At 43.9% G+C, this 11,825-nt stretch overlaps 1 protein-coding gene across 1 annotated transcript; it reads right to left on the bottom strand.

The window, feature by feature from the left end:
• Positions 1-7,450: 7,450 nt before the first annotated feature.
• On the bottom strand, positions 7,451-11,470 carry LOC310646046 (RING finger protein 148-like). Its single transcript, XM_083372232.1, has 2 exons — positions 10,984-11,470; positions 7,451-7,566 (listed from the first exon to the last, which is right to left on the bottom strand). Exons 1-2 carry the CDS (start codon positions 11,384-11,386, stop codon positions 7,556-7,558), a joined length of 414 nt encoding a protein of 137 aa, XP_083228358.1. The 5' UTR covers positions 11,387-11,470; the 3' UTR covers positions 7,451-7,555.
• Between the last annotated feature and the right edge of the window lie 355 nt (positions 11,471-11,825).

The following is an 11,825-nucleotide window of genomic DNA, read 5'->3' as shown; positions in this document are numbered from 1 at the left end:
GAGCGCGCGCTCTCAGCGGGCCGTTCGTTACCTGCCCAGGTAAAGCTCGTCAGGGCTGGAGCGGGCTGGGCTTGGCTCACTTGTTGGAAGACCGAGGCAGGGACATCGCACTGATGACGTTGCCTAGTTTGGGTCGTGAAAGGTCTGCAAGAAAACCACCCGGCTCAGAGAGCACCGAGCACCCCACGGTCGTTCTCTTCCTCCTCCTCCTCCTCCCCACGCCCCACTTTCTTCTAGCACTGATGAGGTTACCCAGTTGGGTCATGAAAGGTCTGCAAGAAAACAACCCAGCGTAGAGAGAACCAAGGAGCCCTCATTTCAACCCTCGGCTACAAATATTCTCCTTTATTGGTAACAGCTATAAATATTCTCCTTTATTGGTAACGCATTATCTCTGGCAACCAGCAGCCAGATACGTAGGGTTTCACAGCCGACAAATAAAGAAGCAGAAAACCATGCCCTAATTAAGGAGCTGCAGCGCCAAGGAGAAAACCCGTCTTCAACTCTGGCATGCCCATCTACTGTATAGAAACAGGGAGCAAATCACTCACTTGCATTGATGATGATGAAAAGTCTGCCAGCAAACAACCAAGTTTAGAGAGTGTCTTGGAGCCTACGGTCCAAACCTGAGCTATCGATATTCTCTACTGAAATGCGTTTCTGTAAGATTTGGACACGTAATGGCCGTGCTGGGAATTGTGGGAGGAGCAAGAAACTATTAAAATGCATACTTAAAAAAAATAAAATAAAACCAACCTTATCAATCCCAAAATGACAGTCGTCCTCAATTTACAACTGCAATGCAGTCATTAAGTGATGCAGTTATCATACGACCTTTTGGGGCTATAGAATCACATGACCCCAGGATGCTACAACTGTCATAAATGTGTGCAGGTTGCCAAGCTCGCACATTTTGATCATGTGACCATGGAGTTGCTGTGATAAGGTATAGGTGTCATAAATCACTTTCCCCCCAATGTGGTCAATAACTTCAAATGGTTGTTGAACACCTGCACAGTGCGTTTATCGGAGTACAAAACCTCGGGACTCTGGAAAATGACTAAAAAAAAAATAACATCCTCCAAGACGCAGAAACTGGGAATTGTGAATAATGCAATGCCATTCTTAACACATCTGGAAGAGTGTTTAACTCTCTTCAAAAGAGGTTAAGAGGACAAGGGTGGAACGTTCACTATTTGGAAAGAAGGCAAAAAGAGAAGCTTCATTCATGTTGTTGGAAAAATGGGGCGGGGAAATTCCATCTGATAACATTCAATTCAGCTTTGAATTATATTTGCAGAGAACTAATCTAGGCCATTCTAAGCTCTGACCTAACTTTCCTAACTTAGTGACCCCGGCCTGCAATCTGGAATGGGCTTTCCTCCTTAACATTATTATTTATTATTTTATTATTTTAATTCCATTTATATCCCGCCCTTCTCCGAAGACTCAGGGCGGCTTACAAGCTTAGCAGTTATGGGCCATTATGGGCCATTAAAGCTCCCCAATAAAGAATAATTCACAGAAATCCTCCTCTTCCTTCTCCTTCTGGGAAAGCATTGCTGGCAAGGACATGGGCTAGTTGGCCTGTGTCATGGAGGCATGGCTTGTGCTTCAAGCTTTCAAAGAAAACAGGAGGCTCGTTAAATAGGTCATAGAGATGGCGCTGTTTGGTTAAGCAAACAGATTGGGGCTTTGTTCTCCACTCCAAATTATGAATAATTGGGCCAGGATGCCGACATTCTGTCACCAAATTATGGTTGAAGAAGATAAGAACTTAAGAAAACAAGCCCCACCTTGCTGAAATGAGCAATAACCTGGACAATAACCAGATGGAAGACAACTTGCTGGAAGGCATTTGCTGCCATTTTAGACTGAAACGACCCTCTCGTTCAATGAAATACATCGCACTGCTACCTTTCCCACACATTGTGCTATTTGTACATAGCTAAAGGTATCTATAAGGGACGCGGTGGGTTAGGACGCTGAGCTTGTCGATCAGAAGGTCGGCAGTTTGGTGGGTTGAATCCCAAGTGCCGCGTAGCAGAGTAAGCGCCTGTTACTCGTCCCAGCTTCTGCCAACCTAGCAGTTCGAAAGCACGTAAAAATGCAAGTAGAAAAATAGGGACCACGACGGTGGGAAGGTAACAGCGTTCCGTGCGCCTTTGGCGTCTAGTCATGCCGGCCACATGACCATGGAGACATCCTCGGACAAGCGCTGGCTCTTCGGCTTTGGAACGGAGATGAGCACCGGCCCCTAGTTGGAAACGACTAGCACGCAAGTGCGGGGGAACCTTTACCTTTAGCTGGCATTGTAGAAGGCCAGTTAGTAATCTGTAAATTTGGTAACAATCCCAAATACCATAAAAATGTACTAGCAATAATGTGACAAATAAAATACACGAAGGCTTAGTTTTCCAGGTCCTGAAATGCTGAAAACTAAAATGCCACTTCTGGAAAAAAAAGGCATAAATTCCCCACAAGAATGAATGAAAACCACATCAAATAAATTAAATACACAATGAGAAGTAGGGTCCCCCCCCAAACAATAAATAGAAGGTCTTGGTGTCCTAAAAACAGCTCCCTGGGATTTCACGTCTCAAAAAGATTTGCCTGGGAGAGTTTGTTCTAGACTTTGTTTGACTCTTCAAGAAGTTAAATAAAGATTTTGATTTGTGTAATTTTCCTTAGGCAGGATAGAGAGGAACAATGACGGACCCTATTAGCTAGGTAATAAAAATGTGCTTTTCAAGTAAATGAATTAGCTTGGAGGAAAAATTAGCATTAGGTGAATATTAATGGTTCCAGTCTTTTTCCCTCTGCAGAGAAGATGGCATTCCTTCAGCTACAGAGAAAGCTAATGAGAAGCAAGATAAAAGTTGACAAAACCTTTCATCTGTTTCAGACGAGGTTTTTGGGTTTGTGAGGGGAGGAGGGGGTTTCCAAGTTGGATTTCAGCCTCAGAAGCAAAAAATAACTTGTCACTTACTCACTAATGTCAACTGAGAGCAATCGGTATGGAGCAATAGACTTAAATATTTCATGGCGAAAGTCCCAGATTTAAATCTCTTTCTCCCCACCCCCAAATAAACTGGATAATATTTATATATATTTTTTATTGTTTTTATTGTGGGCAATAATTTAATTCCTTTTTTAACTTTTGTACTTTTGTAGTTTTAAGATATGCCCTGTTCACCGCCCTGAGTCCTTCGGGAGAAGGGCGGTATAAAAATTTAATTAAATAAAAATAAATAAAATAAATAATAATCTCAAAACATACTACCTCATTCTATCCAGGCTTCAACTGAGGACCTGGGAATTTACACTTAGGGGTTCAAGTATCATGTCAAAAGGACAAATTAGATCTGTTTGGCTTGGTTTGATCTTATGTCAACTGTAGGTCTCCCACATGCTCCACAGACTTGATTAAACAAAACACAGCTTAGTGTAGTATGGGAAGCTTTTCTCGAGATGAATGTTACTCCTTACCTCACCCCACTTTTGTTTTATCCTGGTCTTTTCGTTTCTTCTGTTCCTTTCCCCAACTTTGCACTGTCAATCCCTTGCGGAAGGAACAAAGAATCAACTCTACCCAAGGTGCAAGTCAAAGTGCAGTAGCACTGCAGACAAATGTGCAACAATGACCATCGGATTCTTCATAGACCAAAAGAAAACAAACATGTATGGATTTCAATGGAAAGGAAAGTGCCCAGACATGTCCAGGCAGAAATACTGTTATTTCATTCATTGGGGTTTTTCCTGGAGTTCGTCTGATTTTCTACTTGCTGGGAATGAATCAGAAAAAGGCATTTCTCTTCCTTCTTTAAGGGAGCTCATTACACAAGATTGGAGATCTAGGGTTTTTCATATGATCAGGGAGTGTGACACACAACACAGTTCAGAAGCATCAAGCTACTGATACTCTGCAAACAGGGAAAATCTGTCTAGACAGGTCTATACAAACAACGAATGTAGATGGCACAAAGGCAATTCGTGTTGAAAAGAAAAAAGCCAGGGATAAACATCATAAAAGAATCTCTAAAAGTTAAGACTTCACACGGAGCTGGCAACCTAGGCCCATCTTTCCTTCCTATTTTTAAACGTCCCATTAACGGCCAAACGGCGGAGAACAAGTTGACAGTTGACAAGAATAGAAGAGATGGGAGAAGTGTTTGAAAGAAATGCTTGGTTTGGTGCCTGAGGAGAAGGCGTTTCTATGAGAAAGGCAGCCGTATAAATCCTGCGATGGGTAAATAAATAAAAATAGAGGCTATAGAATTAAAAGAAAAGAAAGAAGCAAGGGCTTACGGGAACCCAAAGAAAAGAACTGCTCTTAAACCACGTGCCATTGTTTCTTCAAACTCTCCATCTTATAAAAGAAAGAAAGAAAGGTAAGATTTGGTGAAAAGTGCCTGGTTTTCACAATTTGCCAGGGAGGCGATACTCAAAGGGCACTTACCTTGGCTTAGAGCACCGCCTCTGAGGAGGTTGCAATCCAAAATTTTGCTGACAAGCAGGCGAACTGAGACTCTTCTGAGCTTTCTAGAGACAGGGCTGGCTTTATTTGCTTGTCACTCGGTTTATATAGCTCCCCCTACCTCCCCCACCCTCCGTTCAAAAGGCCCCCCTCCTGGGTTTAGCCAAGACTGGATCACACTCAAGCAGCAGGACAGAATAACCAGAAATAGGCAATTTCCACAAATAGCCCACTTCTCCACCGAACCGGTCCCTGGTGCCCCAAAAGTTGGAGACCTCTGCTTTAGATAGTATGAAATTCTTCACGTTGATGGCTTCAAGTCCAAGGGCTTATGGGTTGCCTTACTTATAGCTAAGGTTTTACGTATACCAAAGGCCGGACGGTACAGAGCTGAGCTGAGCTCCTAGTGACTACATACTTATCCACGTAGGTTTTCTTGGCAATACAAAAGTGGTGTTTCATTGCCATCTTCTGATACGTATCTGTAACTTCCCAATTTGGTGTACAGTTCCGGAGGTTTCTGATGGCTTCTCAACTAAATACTAACCAGGTCTCCACCTGCTTTAAGATTTGGTCAGTTAGGTACTTCTACGGTGTATTTTCCGATACATTCAGAGACGTTGCATGACTGAAAGGAACGTGATTCTGATTGACTTGGCTGAAAATCTTGTTTACATGGGACAGGGAGGCACTTTGGAACCCAGAACATTACAGCCAGGTGATCCATGACGATTGTCCAGAAGCACCAGGCCGGAATGCATTAAGAGCCTTGGTGGAGCAGTGGGCTAACGCCTCCTTAAGTAACACCAGCTGCCTGCAATTAGTGCAGGTTCGCATCCCAGCAGGCTCAAGGTTGACTCAGCCTTCCATCCTTCCCAGGTAGGTAAAATGAGGACCCAGATTGTTGGGGGCAATTAAGCTGACTTTGTAATAATGCCGCTTGGGGTGTGTGTGAAAGCCCTAATAAGCAGGCATATACATAGAATGAAGGCTACTGCTAAGCTTGTAAGCCGCCCTGAGTCTTCGGAGAAGGGCGAGATATAAATGGAAATAAAATAAAATAAATAAAATAAACTCCCAGAATTCCTCAGGCAGTGTGCATAAGATTCTGTTGTGAATGTGCTCTAATAGGTGCATTAAAAAAACAGCAACTAATCACCGCATCTACAACTTGCTCTTTGTATTCCAGCAAATGACACTCAAGCCTTTTGCAGCTGGCAACTTGGGATGGAAAGATGGGTTCATGAGTCCTTTTGTACCAGTTGGTGATGTTTGATGTCACTCAGCTATTTTATTACTCCAGCATCCACTTCCTTGAATCGGCTAAAATAAACATTCCGCATTGGTCGTTGCTCTGGTGTGGGATTTCTATGAGCATTGTTCTTTCGTGATGACTTGCACCTAAGAAATATTCCCGTTGGGGTGTAATAACAAGCCAGGGACTGTAGGCAGATGGGTAAGAAGAGCCTGAATAGAATGACTAGGAAATGAAAAAGAGAACCAGAAAAACACTTGAGAGAACTGAAAGTGCAAAGAAGGGAAGCAAAAGTGGGGAAGCAGACGGCTTCCTCCATTCGATCTGTCGTCTGCTGAACAACAGATGAAATTGAAAATGAACAATGCGATTTCTGTAGGGAGCTAGCTAATGTGTGTGATTATGTGCAGGGGACCGCTAGAAATGTGGGCATTTGGCTTGCTGTGCACAATTAAAAGTTGGCCAGCTGGGGGCACTATTGTTCCAGGCTAGATAAACAACTCTCTCTTGGATTTCTAGAGTTCCATTAAGTTTGTTTCTACTATAAACCCGGTGAATTTATCAGCCTTCTATCTTCTTCTTTTTCATGTCTCTATCATTTCTGATGACACGAGACAGATTCTCAGAATGAATTGGTTACAGAATCCCTCCTGATCAAAAACTAGTTTTCTTTAGGCTTGAAATGTCTGATTTTCCAGAGCATTCCAGTCACGAGCAGCAAGGGCAGTTTATACCGTATTCACAAAGGTGCTATGTCATGATTGCCTGTGCTGACCTGGATATATATCAAAATCACATCTTTATTACCACCGGAGACTAGCATAAACCCGGACACATAAGCAGAGGAAAGTCAGGAGGAGGTTTAGTAGCACCTTTTCCCACAAACCAGTTTGAGTCAAAGGCATCGGCTTTTAGGAATTGCAGCTTGCTTCATTAGATGCTGGACATGACTGAATTCATATAGGATTCAAATTGGGATTTATAAACCAGATTATGTTGTCGTTCCAAAACAGCTTCTTTAAAATCAGTAACGGGAGTACCTTGGGAAGATCAGCCTGCTCTGATATTTCTCTGTCCTGATTGTTTTGAGACTGATACCGAGCTTAAAAATTAAACTCCAATTTATTCTTCGTAGGCTTCCTGAATAATGTGGTGCTTATGTGTCCATTGTGTAGTGTTATCATGACACTGAGGAAATTGACTCGTGCTATGGACAGGAGCTTAAATGGACTCCAGAAGATGGTAGAAGACAGGAAGGCCTGGAGGAATGTTGTCCATAGGGTCGCGATGAGTCGGACACGACTTCGCAGCTAACAACAACATGGACAGGAAGGCTAAGGTTGACGGTGGGTGGAAGCTATTGAGGTCTGGATGGAATTTGATGATTCTTTTCCCATGGATCTCATTGATGGGAGTATCATCAATGAATCTCGATTAATGGAAGGAGTTCAGGATTTAAGAATTGAGAAATTCTTTAGTCTCCATTGTTTAGGCCAGCCATGAAGATCCCGGCATGCCACGAAGTCATGTGTGCCCCTATTTACAGATAAAATCCACTTCCTTGGTGTCACAGTGAAAGCTATAAAGGACACACAAACAACGTGTTTTACGGAAAACCTACAGGTCACCGTGGAGACACACATGCTTCCAGATTCTACCCAGAATACATCACCAAATCAATTTTCCATAGGTTTTACTCCATGCATTTGCTCTGACCCATTTGACAAGAGATGCTCAACTGATGGAATTAATCCAGGCATTCAGGAGACTGAACTACGCAGCCAACAAGATCAATAGACAAATCAATAGAAGCAAATTGATTCCTAGGGAGAACCTATTAAAAAAACAGAACAACAGAACACTGTTGGCTGCTATCTACATCTTACAGCTCAAGACGCTCAAAGGCGTTATTAATAAGCTGCAAGCCACGCTGGACACGGACGCTGCACTTTCTTAGGCCCTGGGTGGCAGGATATATTTGCATACAGAACCCTAACCTGAAATAGATTTTCACAAGTAACCACAGATGAAGGAAGATAACGTGGGAACTAGTCTTGGACCCAGCCCAGGGGACGAGTTAGCCCTCACATTTACCAACAGCACCATCACAAGACCTCAGAAGACTGGAGGGTTTCCCCCCCTATATTTCTTCCTCCAATGAGATTCATATCATAATCGGTCAGCAATGGCTCTCTGAATTTCTACATGGAACTAAGGTGGGCAGAGCAATCAGTGGATACAGGTTTGAGATCAGGACTTGAAACAAGGACAAAATAACACCAGTATTCAATCTCCCGAGACTCCATTAGAGATCTCAGGCAGTCCTCGATTTACAACGGTTCAGTTAGTGGCCAAAGTTACAGCAGCACTGAAAAAAAGGACTTATGACCGTTTTTCACACCCATGACCGTTGTAGCATTTCCCGCCCCGCCCCCCCCCCAACGATTTACATTCGGATGCTTGACAACTGGTTCCTGTTTATGACGGTTGCTGTGTCCCGGGGTCACATGACCTTCCGACAAGCAAAGTCCAAAGGGAAGCCAGCTGCAGCGATTCACTTAACAAACGGGGCAAGAAAGGTGGTAAAAATGGGGCAAAACTCACTTCATGAGTTTCTCATTTAGTAACATAAATTCTGGGTTCAGTCGTGGTCGTAACTCGAGGACTACCTATATGAGTTGTTTGGGCCAAAAGTTTTTCCTAGCCCAATGGAGCAAGAAGTTGCTGAAGGCCGTCTTGGAAAGATTCGACAAACCCAATGGGTTTTCCACCCATTACGATTGCTAAATATTGTAATTTCATAGGCAGTGCCGTCTACACAAACGCCCTGTTGCTTCCCCTTCTCTCTGACTCATCCCACTGTAGACCCGATTTCAGTTTAGGCCAGGGATCTGCAACCTTGACAAGTTTTAAGACTTGTGGACTTCAGCTCCCAGAATAGCTGGCTGAGGAATTCTGGGAGCTGAAGTCCACAAGTCTTAAAGTCGTCAAGGTTGCAGACCCCTGGTTTAGGCGCTCCATGCATCAGACAAAGTGAGATGCCCTTCTCAAAAGCTTAATCAAATGTCTAATCTGAAAAGGGGCTACCAGACTTAGTGTCAACGCTGCTAACATCGGGTGTTTTTGCTTTGACCACCGATGGAGATGCAACCATTTTCTTCTTATGTTTTGCTCTTTAGAGCTAGATGATGCTGGGGGAGGAATGTGCATGAGAGTTTAGCTAGACATAACAATACTGAACCTAGTGTGAGAACCAAGGTTATTGAAATAAGAATGATAAGAATTGGCGGGCTGGAGAACTGGAGGGGAAGCCTGCATTTCAAACTAATTGGAGAATGTGATTTATGACTGTTAATTGGAGGAGGGAATTGTGCTTTGATACTATGTGCTCAGCGGAGGGGAACTCATTTGGCTTCGATTATGTTAGTTGCCGATGCTATGCAACTCGAATAAAGATTCTTTAAGGTAAACAATGCCTCAAAGTTCTTCGAAGAGTTTCATCTGTCGGAACCAGGACAGTCAAATTTTAGACTATCGCAGATTACCACAAATCTCCCCCAGTAATAAGAAGATGGGGAAATATCACATAGGAACCAAAAATATAGACACAATGCACAAGCATTGGATTAAAGGTTTTCGAGACTTCGGCTCGTGCAAAATAAAAGCATCCCTTGACACCAGGACCTCTGAAATCTCACTTGAAGTTCTGTGCTGGGCAAAGCCACAGGGGAAGTGAAAGCTCTTCACGTGTCAATAATTAACCTCAGATCACAACCTCAAGCTGAAACGGAGACAAGGCCTGGCAGGTTATCTGCCTCTACGAACAAAAAGGAAAATGGCCCCCAAGCACTCCTTTCTGCCATTTTGGCCTTCTGCATTTGAGCGGATATTTTTACAGCCCCCAGAAAGACAATGAAGTTCACCGGGATACCAAAATTCCAGCGGGGTGGCTGGCTTCTCTTGGAAAGAATTGGTGACTTTAATTTTTGGGTAACTTTTCAGGGCAGATAGCCTATTACAGAACATCTATTAGTTGAGCCTATTCTTTGTACTGCAGATCTGTGTGCCGGGCATTTTTTTTTAAAAGCACTGCATCCTTCCAAATGTACGCTCAAAATAGAAAGTTGCTCATGGCTGGAACAAGGGTCTTAATTCATCTCAAAGCCCATTCCTCATTCCATCCTCTTTCCAACTCTTACTTCGCTTCAGCAGTGGAAACTATTAACTTATGCTTCTGTGAAGCAGGCACAAGTCAAAAACCTCCATCAACGCAATGCGTATCAGCCAGAGATACATCGGTGATGCAAGTTCCCTTTTGCTTAGCTTATGAAGAAATAAAGAGGGTGAGGGAGGGCAGGAGGAACCTATGACGTACTTAGGGGAGCTAAGTCACCGGAAAACAAAGATGGCTGCTGTTAGCACTGGATGCAATCCTCTACACACTGCACAAAGGAAGCACACAGCTTTGCACTATTGGGGTTTATAAGGAAAATTCAAGCATCCTACTTCCTTTTGCGATATAGGGAAAGCCAGAGAAACCAGATGGCAAAACTGCTTATTCCTGCCTTGCTGGTTCTTTCTGCGAGTGCACCTTTATGTGCCATATCTGAGGCCTTTTCGCTCATCTTTGCATGCTCCTCCTTTTGCATCACCTTGAACCAGACTTTTGAAAAGGCAGCGAGGGAAAATGGGCGCCTTTATTTGGGGTTCCCCATTATTTTAGAATGCTGCAACTGTACTAATAAATAAGCCCATCGAGGGGTTTTATCACTGATTTTTCAAGTCAGGGCCAAGGCCTTTCTTTTATCTTTTATTAAATTTCGAACTGCCCATCTCACCTAAACGACTCTTACAGGTAATCTTCTGTGGGTTTTTTTTAATTACCTGGTTTTTTTGGTTGTTTTTTGATGCAAGTCCTACCAAGCGTAAAAAAACTTGCCCCAACGATCATGGCACTAGAGTTCAAGGATGGCATAATAAAACCGATACCCAAATGATGAATAAACACAGGACACCTGTAATTCTACTCTAGTCTGATAATACTAGAAATTATCCCCAAAGCAGAAAAGGATAAGGTTACACAGCCTCTCCCTCCCCCCCCCCCCCCGTTCCATTCAGAAGCTTCTGGCAGAAATTCTGCCTAAAGTCAAGATTCAAAGGTCAAAATCCATTTGCAAAAGACAAGAATCCTCACACGCTTTCCTACCTAGGGACTATTTAAAAAGCGCCCAGGTCCAACGGTAACACTTACCGGGATGTGACATGTGGACTGTATTGTTGCCGTGTTTGGCATAGTTATAGATGACAACAGCCGCCGCACCCAGTTTAGCCGCCCGCTGGATCTTCTCCGTGAAGGTGCAGTTGCCTCTTGCGACGAGGGCAATCCAGGGCGACACAGCAGGGGCAAAGTGAGTGTCCCACGTGCAAGCCTGGAGTTTCGAAGAGTTGGAGAGCACGATCAGCCCTCGAGCTTCTGCCACGGGAGAATGTACGCCGAACATCCCACACTCGCACCTGTTGTTTGTCGAGCTGTGGTTGAAAGCATTAAAGTAGACTAAACTCACGTTGGCTTTGACGGGGTGAGCCTGGATGGCACTGAAGAGGCCGGCGAGAATCAGAAACCGTGCAGGGCTGGGTTTCCGCCCACCCTTCATTGCTGGGTGGCTTCCAAAATAATATCCAAAGCATAGGAAAAAAAACCCTTCAATTGCCGAGTCTCCTGCTTCTCTGCGTAATCTGAACTTGCAATCCTAGGCAGGTAAGCAGCAACAGCGCCGCTCCTCCCTGGTCATTAGATCTGGCGTTGCGTCAGCTCAGTTCTCCCTTTGCTTATCTCAAAGGAATAGAAGCGACTTGATGCTGGAGCCACAGGGCAGGAACTCACCCGGCTAATTTTCAACCCCATCCCTCGTAATTCTTTTGTTTCCACACAACTGCCTTATTTTTTTTTAAACAGACAGGCTAAAGGCTCCGCGCAGGCTTTGAACGCCCTTCCCGACAAAGGCAGATACAGGTGAGACGGACGGCCTTTAGGGGAAAAGATTGGCCAACGGCCAGATCACATGTTCCCATCTAAATAAACACAAGGGAATT

The sequence above is a fragment of the Vipera ursinii genome, assembly GCF_947247035.1.
Source record: "Vipera ursinii genome assembly, chromosome: 12".
Classification (NCBI taxonomy): Eukaryota; Metazoa; Chordata; class Lepidosauria; order Squamata; family Viperidae; genus Vipera; species Vipera ursinii.
Note: the sequence above shows the minus strand (reverse complement) of the source record. Positions and strands in the feature narration are given on the sequence as shown.

Coding starts and splice junctions, on each gene's coding strand:
- LOC310646046 (XM_083372232.1), bottom strand. CDS start 11,386: ATGAAGGGTGGGCGGAAACCCAGCCCTGCACGGTTTCTGATTCTCGCC.